This window comes from Canis lupus, chromosome 5 (assembly GCF_011100685.1).
Source record: "Canis lupus familiaris isolate Mischka breed German Shepherd chromosome 5, alternate assembly UU_Cfam_GSD_1.0, whole genome shotgun sequence".
Taxonomy (NCBI): domain Eukaryota; kingdom Metazoa; phylum Chordata; class Mammalia; order Carnivora; family Canidae; genus Canis; species Canis lupus.
This window is the reverse complement of record NC_049226.1, coordinates 24101564-24115846: the sequence shown is the minus strand read 5'-3', so window position 1 is coordinate 24115846 and position 14283 is coordinate 24101564. Positions and strand designations below refer to the sequence as shown.

Genomic DNA, 14283 nt, shown 5'->3' with positions numbered 1-14283 from the left:
AGCATTTGCCTTTGGCTCAGGGTGTGATCCCCAGGTCCTGGGATCGAGTCCCACATCAGGCTTCCTTTGGGGAGCCTGCTTCTCCCTCTGCCTATATCTCTGTGCCTCTCTGTGTCTTTTATGAATAAATAAATAATTTTTTAAAAGATTAGTATGAATCTATTAATTGTTTAATATTGTATGTGTTAGGGGATCCCTGGGTGGCTCAGTAGTTTAGCGCCTGCCTTCAGCCCGGGGTATGATCCTGGAGTCCCGGGATCAAGTCCCGCATCAGGCTCCCTGCGTGGAGCCTGCTTCTCCCTCTGCCTGTGTCTCTGCCTCTCTCTCTCTCTCTCTCTCTCTCCGTGTCTTTCATAAATAAGTAAATTTAAAAAAAATGTACGTGTTATATTTCAACTGGAAAGCGCTGTTTATCTTTCATCAGAGCCCCTGGGCATTGGAAAAACCAACTCCATGGAGTTCCCTCTTCTCACAGAGCAATGCCAGACCTTCTTCATTCCTCCTCTGTTATGCAACCAGATAGAACAATCTTCATGTGTTGGCTGATGGCTTTTGAGTACAAATGAAAGAAGAGAGAAGCAAGTCACTGTGTTTTTTTGAAACTACATGTGGCTTATTTCATTCAATAATAACCAGAGAGATTTGTTTGCATGCTTTTGGACTCCCTCACCCCAGTGCCTTTTTAGCATTTTTCTTGAAACTTTCACACTGAAAAATAATCATTTGAGGATGGGAATAAAAACCAAGTCAAACAGCACATCTGTTTAAATCATTTATTTCAACACAGGCATTGTTCTAAGTTGGCACCTTGTCTTGTAACACTTTTATCTACAGAACAAGATTGAGAACAATTACATAAAAGTATTATTTGACATTTTAACAAAAGTGCATAAGGCTTGTTTCAGAAACACAGGTGTACCAGTCACAAAGAGCCCCCGAGTGGTAATACGTTCAGAAACTTGCTGGGAAAGTAAAATATTTACATATTTATCCTACACATGTAAATGGGATATTCTAAAGCATCATCACTACTGTTAACCATAAACTCTTACCAGTAAGTCCTCTTTAACCTTCTGGCATTCCATAGAGTGCTTTTATGGGGGTGGGAGTTCTTCCATTTTATTTCCATCTTCATTGTAACCTAAGTGGACTTACTTTCACTACCTCTAGTACAGGCATACATTTACCTTCTACACAAAACTGTTTTTATCCACTTTTAATCAGTCAAAACCTTGTTAGTAGCAGTTGGAAGTTTTTTTTTTTTTTGGAAGTTTTATTAACATCAATGTATTTACAAATGTAAGGGAGTAAATTATTTAGAAGGAGGTCTCTAAAAATTAAAATAATCTCATTAAGTGCCCCCCCTGCCCCTGCTTCCAGGTAGGCTCCATGCCCAGTGTGGAACCCAATGCTGGGCTTAAAACTCTCAACCCTGAGATCAAGACCTGACCCAAGATCAAGAGTCATACACTCTATCAACTGAGTCAACCAGGTGCCCAAGGCCCATTTTAAATAAACTTTACAGTGTAAAATTGAAGTCCATTATCTAAACAAGTTAATAACTTAAAGGTACTTATTAAAATGGATTCCCTCATGATTTACTCCATTTATGTGGATATTTATTTTAATAATGACTATATTCTTTAGAACACAGTAAGGGGCATAAAAATGACTATTATAAATTACTATAGCTGTACCAAAAATGACTACTGAAAAGCAGCGATTTATATGTTAAAATACATAGAAATTTGCTCTACTTCTTTAACGAAGTATTCTATAAAAGTATAAAACTATAGAAGGTGCTGGGGTATTTTTTTTAAGATTTATTCATTTGAGAGAGGGAGAGAAGAGAGAGGGGCAGAGGGAGAGGGAATCTTCAAGCAGACTCTCTGCTGAGCACAGAGCCTGGTATGGGGCTCGGTCCCACGACCCTGAGATCACAACCTGAGCTGAAATGGAGTCAGATGCCCAACCAACTGACCCATCCACGTACCCCTAGAAGGTACTATTTTTATGAATTTTCTGTTTCCTTGATTCTTGAGCCAGGCCAACAAGCAAACATTACAAACAGTGTGAGTGAGCATCAGTCACTAATTACCTTTGAATTCAAATAGGAGATTCTAGAGAATCTAGAGAAGGAAGGTCTCAGAGTAATTGTTTATTCTCAGCTTAACTAACTGTTGATATATCCTAAACTCAGTGAAAAATAAGCTAACTTCATTTCACCTTTTGTAACATACATGTAACTCTGAGTATTTACTGAAATGGAACTTGGGAGCTGATTGTTTTTCAAAAATTAAGAAGCTTAATATTAAAATGTAAACTCTATTTTCAAGTTATATGGGAAGCATAAGTTGTGGTTTATGAAAATTGCACTTAAATAATCAGATAAATAGTAGGGGAAGGGGAAAGGTAGAATCTACAAACATAAATTAAAAAAGAATATAATGTTATTCTTTACCATTTAAATTGAAATATTCAGAACAGTTGATTTAAAATCCTTTTATCAGTCTCTTTCAGCTTGATATTGGTCAGAGCCTGGACTTTAAAACAATTTACAGATTTAAGGAATAGCTTTCATGTTAGTTACCACATGTTTATTAGTTTTGAGTTTCATGGGAAGGATGTAACCACCCCTGGTATTTTGCTTCCAGGCATAGCAATGGTTAGGAGGATAAAAATAACATAGTTCTTTCTTGCATTTCTATCAGTTCCAGATCTCTGTATGCTTAACCAACACTATCATTATCCTTAATTTATGTGGATGAAACAGACTAGGTGAGAAAAATAGGAAACAGAATTGGATCAGGAAGCAAATATAAAGCAATCCTAATGAAATCCACTCCTGGGGACCTTAGTAGCACTAAGATCCCAGATGGCAGGTTTTCTGTAGTTCTAGAGAATTATCTTCATTGCCATCTATTGGTGTTTATCCTATAAGGAGGGCAAGTTCCAGAAGTTCTGTCTGGCAGCTAAAGAATTAGAAAAACAAGTTATCAGTGGGTATGAAGAGTATTTAGTTTAGATAAATTATTAAAGGAATCATAGTGATATGTCCTTAGAAGCTCTGCCTTACAACTTCCCATGGGTTTGGTAAGTTATTCTGCAAAGAAGCCAGTGAATGCGGGTGTGTCTGATCTGAGTCAGCAGGATTTTAGGAGCTTGGCCAAAGCTACTGCTTGATATTCATAACTAAAATGTCCACATGAAATAAAGTGTTCTATCCTGCAAATAAAGAAAATCCAGAAATGAGTAGTCCCAGAGAAGCGGGGAAAACCAGTTAGGGAGAGGGCTGCAGTGAGGATGCCAGTCCCGTGAAGGATGTCTATTTACCTGCATCCCCAGTCATGCTCACTTCCTAAACAGGAAATTCTGTGGCCAAGCCACCTTCTGTACCATCATGCTACCTGGCCTGAGTCCTTGACTTGATTAAAATTCAGGATAGTAATAACATAGTTATTTACCAAGTCAGCTAATCCCTACAAATATCTTCAAAGGTATTCCTAAGTGGTACTAATATTTTTGGCTTAATAGGGATTCAGCTTCTCATCTATAACTTCAATAAATACATCAAACATCTGCCTCCCTGGCTTCACTATGGATCTAACAGAGTGCCCTTATGAAACTTCCCTTATCTTTGTTTGAAAGGAAAAATAACACCCACCAACCCTAAACCTCCTAAATTCTAGGTCAAACAGAAGGATAACATATCCTCCATTGTCATCATCCCTACACTTTATTTAATGTCATGAATATAGGGTGTGGATTGGAAGGGGCAATACAGAAATTTGTAACTAATAACTTACTCAAGCTATTAGTTTGGCATGTGCCTGGGATATTAGGGCTGTAAATCACAATGAAAGGTGTAAAAAAGTTAGGGAGAAAGTAAAGCAGAAAGCCAAAACTGGACAGTGAATTAGAGATTAAGTCGGGGGAGGGGAGAGAGGCCAAGAATATATACACAGAGAGCAAACAGTAGAGAATCCCCCCAAATAAGAATTCATTCATTCTAGAATTTAGAAAGCATAGGTATATGGCGTGGGGAAAGGAGGAAAGTGAATTTGGGTTTTTCAGAGCAGGCGCTGCTCAGACCAGATCTTTTTTATACTGTCCTTCTCAAGGGCATACACATTTACACTTTATTTCCATCACAAGCTTTTGGAGGAAAGGTTATGCATTTTACTGAAGAGGGCTCACAGTTCTGACTCTTTGTCATTTTCATCCAGATAGTATTCGTCATCCGTGGTCGTGTCTGTATCACAATCTGAGTCTCCTGGATTCTCTTCATAGATATTAAGTGGTGCACTTGGAGATAAGGCATCTTCTGGCATCTGGTTGCTAGGAGAATTTGAGCTTGATAGCTCTGTTGGATTAGGAGGGTTAGTTACACCATCTTTCAGGAAGCCAGGGTTCTTAAGAAAACTTGGCTTCCATAATCTTCCTTGTGTGAGTGACCTCTTTACATTCTCCAAGAAAGCCAACTGTTGTTCTTTTCCAAAAATTCCATAGTCAATGGGTCGGGATATAGATGTTGAAAACTTGGGACCCATTTTTGTCCTGCTGCTACACAAAGTCCGATTTTCATTTGCATCACAGGAAGAAAGCTCAGAAAAGGATCTGAATCTTCGACTGTACCTGCTATCGCTAGAGAATTCATTCCCAAGGGTCAGGTGACTGAGGGCATTGTCAATAGACATGCTCTCAGAAAAATGGCGCTCCCTGACTTTGGGAGGATGACTTTTGCGTACCAGATGACCATGCACATTGATGCTTTTTAAACTGTTTGAACGATAGGAGTGGGATTCAGGCTCCCACTCCAGAAATGAAGCACTTCTTTGTTGTTGGTGATAAGTGGCCAGTGGGATGCTTACTCTGGATTTCTCTGCAGGCTCCAATGGAAAAGGAGGGTTCAGTCTTCCCTGAGGGTCAGAGGAGTCTGTTTCCCCGAGGCTGGTGAATGTGGGTTGGGCCAAGTCTCCTGACTCTCTTTCCAAAGTCTGAGCTGCTGCTACATCTTTAGACTTCTGATACTGTGATGATGATTCTGAGATATTTTTAGACTCCTTCTGACATAGTTGTGAAATGCCATTAGAATTCTGATTGCTTGAACGTGTAGAAGCTTCTCGGTTGGATGTTACAGTAACCTGGAGAGAGTTCTCTGATTTCTCCACATCCATTCCATCACTACTCAACCTGCATTCATTGCTGGAGTCTATGGACTTTCGAGTAGGCTCAGGGGACAGCGGGTTGCACTCAGGTGTGCCAAGAGATAGACTGCCAGAGGCAGAACTGTTCCCACTTTGGGGGAAGATGGTAGCTACATGTCTTCTGGGGCTTAAATCTTTAGCTGGGAATTTTCTGCTTGCTTTGGACATGGCTGCCAATTTGTGTTTAACGAAAGATCTGTTTTTCCCTTTTTCTGGGTTATCCACGCTGGTCTTATTTTTGTTGCTTCCTATAGGAAATGAAGGTTGATCCCATGCCCACTTCTGCCTTTCGTCTTCAGCTTTGCCATCCTCTGTCATCCTTATCTCCTGACTCCTTTGAGGTTCAGACTGCAAAGTGTCTAAATCTGGTTCACCTGAACAAGTCCCTTCGTCAAGCTGTAGTTTATGCAAAGCTGGCATAAGGGCAAAAACTTGGCTTTCCAAGTCAGAAAGTGCTTTATTAGTCTCTTTTTGGAAATCTGTTCCAATTTCCCCACTTACTTGCCCAGGCTGCAATCCATTGGTGCTTCCAACCATACCTACACTTGTGATAGCTTTCTGAAGGCATTCTGCAGTTTCAGTAGCTGTAATGGCCATCCCACACCCTGCACACTCCCCGGAACTTCTTATGGTTTGGGAATTTCCAGCATCCTCTTCCGAATGAGCCGGAAGATTAGAAGGACCGCTGTTACCTGATTTAATGGACTGTTGACAATTTTCTGATTTCTCTTCTGTACCTTTTTTTACCTGAAGCATAGATGAAGGATGCAGGGTTTCACTTTGCCATTTTTTCCCTTTCTCCTTTCTGCTTTGTGAATCACCTACAGGTGTCTGAGTGAAGTTATCTGGGGAAATCTCTCTAGTTTTCGATTCTCCTTTGTGAGAGGTAACACCTGTCTCAGGAGCCATCTCCTGTAACGTTGGCTTGGAGGGCCTGAGGCCTGGTAAAGCAGTCATATCCTCAGTGGTGTGAGAAAGGCAATGGCTCTTCTCCTGAGTTGAGCTGACCAGCACCTCTAGACCTTTGGAAGAAGATGTTCCAGACTGCTCCTGTGTAGAATAATTTAGTTTGTCCTTTTCAAAAGCACTAGGAAATGTTTCAGTCTCCACTTTAGTTGATTCTGTAAGTGAATCGATTTGCTGTGTATACTGTTCAAGAATGTCACAGAATTTTTTGCTGTATTTCCTTGGTAGAGTGTAATATATTGAAACCACCTCAAGACATTTTACATTATCTTCATCACCAGAAACGGAAAACATGCTAGTAGTCTTAAATTTATGTAATGCTTTCCCACTTTCTTTTATTGACATGTCTGAAGTAAAAGGTAAAGGGTCTTCACTTGAAAGGGAAAATAGACCTATCCCAGAGGTAGTAATTTTACCATCTTTTTCAGTGCCTTCTCGAAAGTTTTCCTTTTGGTGGTGTCTTTTGGGTAAAGAACAATCTCTAACAGAGGAGTTATTTTCTAGAGGGCTAATGATTGTCTCCCAAGGTTTTAGTGTTAGAGCAGAAGCATCTGTGTTTGAAAGCAAGCATTTTTCTCTTTCATCTTTCCCATTTGAGGCATCTGGTACCCCTAAAGGACATGACACAGCCCTTTTGATGAGGAACGGAAGTGGTCCTTTTCTAACAGAAGCAAATCCAATGGTTTTCATATTTGTCATCTGCTTTGTGGCTTCAGGTGCTACTGAGATTGAGTCTGAAACTGCTTTGGAATATTTGCTTTCTGACTCCAAAGAACTGGAACTGAATTTGTTTGATGTGTACTTCCCTGTTGGGTCTTCCACATTATTTTTGATTTGGAATGGAAGTGGTTCATTCCTAAATGAAGAAGCCATTATCTTACCTCCCGACTTTCTGTTATTGATGAGAAAACTGGCTGATCTTGGTGAGCTGTGGTAAGTTGTATGAACCTTAGGACATTTGGAATTGCTTTGATTCATCTCAATGAGGTTACTATTATCACTTGAAGGTGCTGACCTACCTTCCGTTTTACTTAACTTTTCAAAACAGGATATGCATCGTCTTATTTTTCCTTTTTCTTTTCCATCTGTGAAAGGACGGTGAGAACGGCCTCTGACAGCATCAACCTCCTCATTATGTACAAGCATACAATTAGCATTACTCTTTTGGTTTTCTGAGGGGCTTAAAGCAAACTGATCATTTTGGGTTTTGCTATCATTGTCTTTTTGTTCTCTTTCTCCCAGAGATGGATCCTTGCCTGGAGGACTGTTCCTAGAGAACACCATTGTAGAAGGAATCACCAGTGCATCAAGGAAAGAATTATTCGATGGTGAGGAATCAGGTAGTATACCTGAGGACAGACCTAAAGGATCACATGGGATCTTGTGACTAGCAGCTGATTTGCTACGGTTCGTAGAATGAGTTGTGGCACATTGTTCTTCCTTGGTATCTAAACTAGCAGGTTTTTCTGGAGACTGTGCATTTTGATTATCAGCAAGTTCAGAGCTCCAGTGGTTATTTCTAATAATGCCTGAAATATCTTCATTGCTTACTCTTACTTCCTGGTGACTACCTTGCTTTGAGCTGGGAAAAGATGTTGTTCTGCTTTCCTGAATGAAAGGAAGGGAAGTTGTTGAGCCAACTCTTCTACTCCCAGTATAACTCTTATCTTTTTTTAGTTCATTGGATTTATCTCTGTGTGATATATGAATTTTGGATATCTCTTTCCTAGAAACAACTCCGGGTGACCTTCTGGAACTTACAGTGGTAGGTGTGTTAAGAGCAAGTCCTTTGTTCTTGGCTGAGTCCTGGGAGAGGGGATTTCGAGCATCAGGGGAAGGGTTAGAGATTACAGTCTGTGAGTCATGTTGGGGTATTTCACTTGTCATGTTTGTCTGGTCCTTCTTGTTTAGCTGTTTGTCTTCTTCCAAAATAGATTCATTCAAGTCTTTCTCATTATTCACTTCTGTGACCAAGATATTGGGTGGGCTCTCAGTAAGAGGTGGAGAACCAACAGAAATCCTCTTGGTCACAGTGACTTCTGTATAGGTTTTTATTGGAAGAGAGGCAGACTCAATTTTCTGCACAGTGACTGTGGGATTCTGAAAGACAGGACTCTGAGGATTCGTTCTGTCATCAGAAATTTGGGAGAAGGAAGTTTTAAATGGGGATGCTAGAGTCTGAGCAATTTCAAATGAGTAAGGTTCTTTGTTTATGTGTATATCTGTGGGAGGACTGCCCTGTTGACCTACTGACCTCCCAGATTTGATATGATAGCTTGGCCCTGTCATAGGGCAAACATTTGGTGTGCTGAAATGAGTCGACTGGCTTCCATTACCTTGTGACACCTCCATACTCTCCAGAGTGGACATTTGAGAATCAAACTGCCAGGAATGTGGCTCTGCTTGATCTCTGAATGTATGTGTTCTGTAACCAGGAGAAAATGATCCCCAGTGTTGAGAAGGAACACTGTGGCCATGGGCAGCTAATGTATTATTTGCTTCAATGGAAATCATTTCGAAGTCTCTGTCAGAAGCAGTGAATGGATACCTGCTTTGATGGAAGTCAGACCAGGAAGAATGTTCTTCCTGTTGGTCCCAAAAAGGACTTTGTCTAAATCTCTGTTCCCTGGTTCGTCCAAAGGTATTGCTTGAGAAAGACCTAGCAAATGAGTTTTCTTGATGGTAGAATGGCATATTCTCTGAGTTCTCAAACGGGTCAGGACTCATTGCATTATCCATGGGGGCATTAAAATGAACACTTGGGTGAACACTCTGTGAATGGTAAAATTCACATCTCCTATTCTCCTGAAAAAATTTGGGATACATGTACTGGTCAGCAGTGTCAATCTCCATTGGTGATGGTGCCCTCAGGAACTCTTCCTGGGGCTGCCTATCTCCAGAAGAGTCTGATCTATTCCATATGATGGATGAGAGAGGAATCCTCTTTGGGCTCTGCTGGTATCTTGGTGGTATAAACCCACTCTTGTTCTGAGTGATGGCTGGAAAATGTAAGCTTCTTGCTGTGAAATATCTTGTGGCTGGTGAAGCTGATTGTTGTCTGCTGTCAAAACACAGAGAAGTACTACCAAAGGTATTCTTTTGCACATAATCTTCTTTTAAGAGTCTGGGCTCCCTTGTCCTGTACATATCATAAATTGTTCTTGTTCTAGGAGAGAAAGTTTTAAAACCTTCCCTCGGGGCTCCTGGTCTTAGGATGTCATAGATAGACATGTTAGAAGGTCCATTATGGTGGTTTTTGTGCTGTCCTGTGATATTAGAACAAAAGTGACTGAACTGTGTTTTTGATCTGTAGTTAAGAGGTGTTGCGGTCTTCACCGAGCTTGAACATTGTTCCTGAGCCAGTTTGTGATCTAAATCATCTAAAACTGAAGGGAGAATACGAGTCAGTTTTTTTATAGAACATTTTACAGTCTAATAATAATTAGAGCTGTTGAGGCCCCTCTTCAAGAAATAAAGTCATTTGGGCAGCCTGGGTGGCTCAGTAGTTTAGCGCTGCCTTCAGCCCAGGGCGTGATCCTGGAGACCCGGGATCGAGTTCCACATCAGGCTCCCTGCATGAAGCCTGCTTCTCCCTCTGCCTGTGTCTCTGCCTCTCTCTCTGTGTCTCTCGTGAATAAATAAATAAAATCTTAAAAAATAATAAAGTCATTTAATATTTTATTTTTATTTTGTATTTTTAAAAAGATTTTATTTATTATTCATGAGAGAGAGAGAGAGAGAGAGAGAAAGAGAGAGAGAGAGAGAGGCAGAGACACAGGCAGAGGGAGAAGCAGGCTCCTTGCAGGGAGCCCGATGTGGGACTTGATCCCAGGATTCCAGGATCACGCCCTGGGCCAAAGGCAGGCACCAAACCACTGAGCCACCCAGGGATCCCCTATTTTGTATTTTTTTTTTAAGTAGGCTCCATGCCCAGCACAAAGTCCAATGTGGACCTTGAACTCACGACCCTGAGATCAACACGTGCGCCAAAATCAAAGAGTTGGGTGCCTAACCACTGAGCAACCCAGGCGCCCTTATAACTTTATTTTTATATAAATGTGATGACATTAATTTTGATTATGTTCTTTAAGATATACTGAATTTTACAAGGTTATAGTAGAAGCTTCTTATTCATACTTTTTCAAAATTAACCTTCGATAATGCCTTTAAGGACATAAAGTTATATATTTTTTCTAACAGTAAAATTTTGATCGTATGTTTGTTGTTGTGTTTTTTAGTTCATCGTTTGTGTCACTGGGTGGCTAAAATATTTCCCACTATGTTTACCTCAGAGGATCGCAATAAAAATGAGAGTCTGTAAGTGGCATGCGATTTCTCAGTTGTACTGTTAAGAAAATAGCCTTATCACCAAAAGGTTAAGTATATGATTTATGAACATACTTATTCGGATGGACTTGAACAAGATATAAAGGTTAAAGTTCTATGCAATGTTGTTAAATGATATGCTAATGCTGGCTTGTTTTTCCCAGGAAAATGAAGATCCATTATCACCTCTATAACATAATACTTTCTTAAAGATTTTTTTTTTTTTTTTTATTCATGATCGACAGAGAGGGAGGGAGAGAGAGAGAGAGAGAGGCAGAGACACAGGCAGAGGAAGAAGCAGGCTCCATGCAGGGAGCCCAACGTGGGACTCCGTTCTGGGTCTGGAGGATCATGCCCTGGGCCGAAGGCAGCGCTAAACCGCTGAGCCACCGGGGCTCCCAACATAATACTTTCTATGTGTCAGGTCTAGTTCTAAACACTTAATTAATTAACTCATTAGATCCTCACAGACCCTTATACAATTGGTACTATCACTATGCTTGTTTTATAAATGAGGAAACTAGGCGTGAACAGATTAAGTTGTCAAGGTCACACAATAGTAGGTGGATCCAGGCACTCTGTCTCCTGAGTCCACATAATGCGATGCCTGTGCCATAAAAGTTCACTTTTCATTTTCTCTTTTAATGAACTATAAAGATGATTTCCCTGTAAGCTCACGATGTTACAAGGATTTGAATTTGCTGTTGTTAAGCAATGTTTATGTTTCTCTTGGTAGCAAGGTCAGAGGCTGATGTCCAAATCAGAGCCCAATGACCACTTTTTAATATGGAGGACCTGCGGCAGCCCAAACCCCAGAGACCATGCTTACTAAGACCATAGCCTCTGTGACCTCAGACAAGACACAGGATATTTTCAGTTGGTTAGTGTTTCTTTGAATCATGCTTACTTAATCATATTTGATCTCTTTTCTTCAAGAAAAACTTACAGAATCTAAATAGAACCATAATCTTTTAAGGTTTCCAGATTCCCTAAAGCCCATCCTCTAGTGGATATATTTTACCATATTCATTTTACAATAAATATAAGCAAGTAGATTAAGTATGTATGTATGTATGTATGTATTTATTTATTTATTTATTTATTTAGATTATGTATTTATTAAGGAAATGTTCATTAATGACAATCAAATCTGGTATGAGAAATAAATTATGGGATTATTTAATTGCTGAAGAAGTCACACCTTTCCTTCTGAGTTACATAAAATGGTGCACTTTCTCCTTAAATTATTTGTCATTAAAAAATTTCACCTGAACTATTCAATGAGAAGGAAAGTGAGGCATATCAGTATCTGTGAATGTGGGTGGGATGTATTTGTGGGCATGTCAACTATCTTAGGGCAGGTGCTGAAGAAATTTTTGATGTCTGTTTTGGATTTTTCCAACACTATTTTATTTGTAAGCTAGTTCCTATTTAAGTTTGCACAGCCAGCAGAAGAACTAATCTTGAGCATTAAAGATCTCTAAGGAATTCTTCAGGGAATCAACCTGAAGAAAAAAAGTTATTTATCTCCCATCTCTGAAATAATTCCCTATACCCATACATACAAGAATACAACAATGCCAAACTGTAAAGTGAGGTAAAAAGAAAAAACTATGTAATGAGTAAAAGAAAAATCTGTCTTTAAAACAAATTATAATAAAATCTTTTTGATTTCTGCTCTTCCTTTTAAGCTATTTGTAGTTTTTTTCCCCCTTAAATAAAGTCTTTGCTGCCTACAAAAGCAGTATGTGATTATAAAAGAAAATACAAGGAAGTATGACAAAAAGGTAAAATTCTCTTGAATTCTTCTCTAGATGTAACTAACTACCCTTATCATCCCCATAGCAGGATTTTAAATCATTGAAAAATGCTGTTTTATTCATTACTGTTAAGGTTAAAAAAAAATTCTGTTTTGTGTTTCCTCTTTATATTCAAAGAAGCCAAATCATTTTTTTTCATGTCATAAAGAGTAGCTCTCCTGTACTAGCAAAACCTTTGTTTTATAACAGAGATTTTCTTCTTTGTTTTGTAATCAAGATATTGTAACTTCTGAAGCCAGTTTTCTGCCAGGAACCATGTAACTGAGAGGTTGAACTGGCCACCCCACCTGTCCCAACTACAGCACTGAGGGGAGGTCATTGCCTTTGGAAACCGAATTCAGTTCCTCAGGGTGAAGCTGGTGAATAGACTTCAGAGTTCACTGTTCAAATGGCTGGGCTTATTTTAATATGGAATAACCTATGTAAAGGGGAGCTGTGCTTATTATCCACATAATAAGATCCATGTGCATGTGGTTACTTTTGGAATCTGTCTCAGTTGTAATTGTTATCTGTTGTTCAAGGTTAGTTGTTTAACAACAATTAGGTTTCATCATAGTGCATTTAGGTACTGACTAGGAATAATAAAAATCTATTTAGAACAATAAACTTTATAGCCACATTTCTTAAAAATGCATTTCCTTTTACCTGAGGTTAAATATTAAACATTATTATCATTCGACAGATTTATCAGCCTTGGTCTGAGCATATTTGCTTAGATTATATTTAAATATAAGTTTCTTGGGATGCCTGGGTGGCTCAGTGGTTGAGCATCTGCCTTCAGCTCAGGGCGTGATCCCAGAGTTGGGGGATTGAGTCCCACATCGGGCTCACCGCAGGGAGCCTGTTTCTCCCTCTGCCTGTCTCTGCCTTTCTCTCTGTATCTCTCATAAATAAATAAATAAAATCTTTAAAAATATATATATAAGATTCTTTAATATTTGTGTTAATGGCATATAACAGCCTCCTCTTCAGATAAGGTGAACAAAAGGATTTCAAAAATAAAGTACAGGGTTTGAGCATAAGTATATAAGCATTATATACAACTGTAATCATTACTTGCTTTAGTGCAAGGAGTCCCAAAGGCAGTTTCATGTATAGTCTTACCTTGGAAGAACTCATTTTCCAGCAGTGAAGCATCCCACGGGGGCATGCCACTTCCCTCCCTCATGCTTGTTGGCCTTGGGACAAATACACCATCAACTGGTTGATTTTCCAGAGGTGAGTTGTGTATTTTTGCCTGCTAATTTTAAAACAGAAAATGCAGTATTATTTCTGGACTTCTCTAGCCAGAATACTCACATGTCCCCACATAAATGTCCCAAACCTAAAATTCTTCATCTAAAGACCGCAAATCAATTTTTCTAGCACATAACTTCTCAACTTACAGTGTTTCATTATTTCTGCCATTTGCAAGTGATCCCAAACTTCTCTATACCTACACGAATTGTTTTTAGCATGAGTCTTCAAGCAATATATTGAGTTTCTGCCAAATACACCTAGAAACTTACACAGCACGACACAAATCTTAGGGAGTTTCCTGGAATAGAGGAAAGAAATTGGCTTCTCTTGAATTGGGGGGTGTTGTCTCCACGGCCCCAATGGCTGGAATTTTATATTTCTTAGCACTGTCCCTGCTGAAGCTTATAGCCGACCTTAAGATTTAGGAACTTGATGGATTTAGTGGAAAACAACGACTATTCCTACCCTTGGAGTTCATGGAGAATGGTAGGACCTCCCAGATACATATGCAACTGATAAACAGTTCTGAATCAAAGGTGCTAAAAAGTATGACCTTATACATGTGTGGGTTTTTTTTTGGAAACACCAATGCTAGTTTTAGAGAGTTTAGGAGAACGATGTAAAGCTAATGTTTTCCTTTCTAGCATGATTTCTCCAAATCCATCATGGCCCTACTTTCAAGCGCTAATTTGTCTCCATGACCTTGGGGGATGGTCCACTCCCAC

The 14283-nt window shown here is 39.4% G+C and overlaps 1 protein-coding gene across 8 annotated transcripts in view; it reads right to left on the bottom strand.

Moving 5' to 3' along the window:
- Nucleotides 1-759: 759 nt before the first annotated feature.
- EXPH5 (exophilin 5) overlaps nucleotides 760-14283 on the bottom strand; it is a 93186-nt gene continuing 79662 nt past the window's right edge. For 6 of the 8 annotated variants that reach the window (XM_038536264.1, XM_038536262.1, XM_038536269.1 and 3 more), the window contains 2 exons: nucleotides 13424-13559; nucleotides 760-9559 (listed from right to left, as the gene is read on the bottom strand). In XM_038536264.1, the coding sequence (XP_038392192.1) occupies nucleotides 4194-9559; nucleotides 13424-13559 (5502 nt within the window). In that variant the 3' untranslated portion in view covers nucleotides 760-4193. The remainder of the gene's footprint in view (nucleotides 9560-13423; nucleotides 13560-14283) is intronic. The other 2 variants (XM_038536263.1, XM_038536266.1) reach the window with 1 other exon arrangement.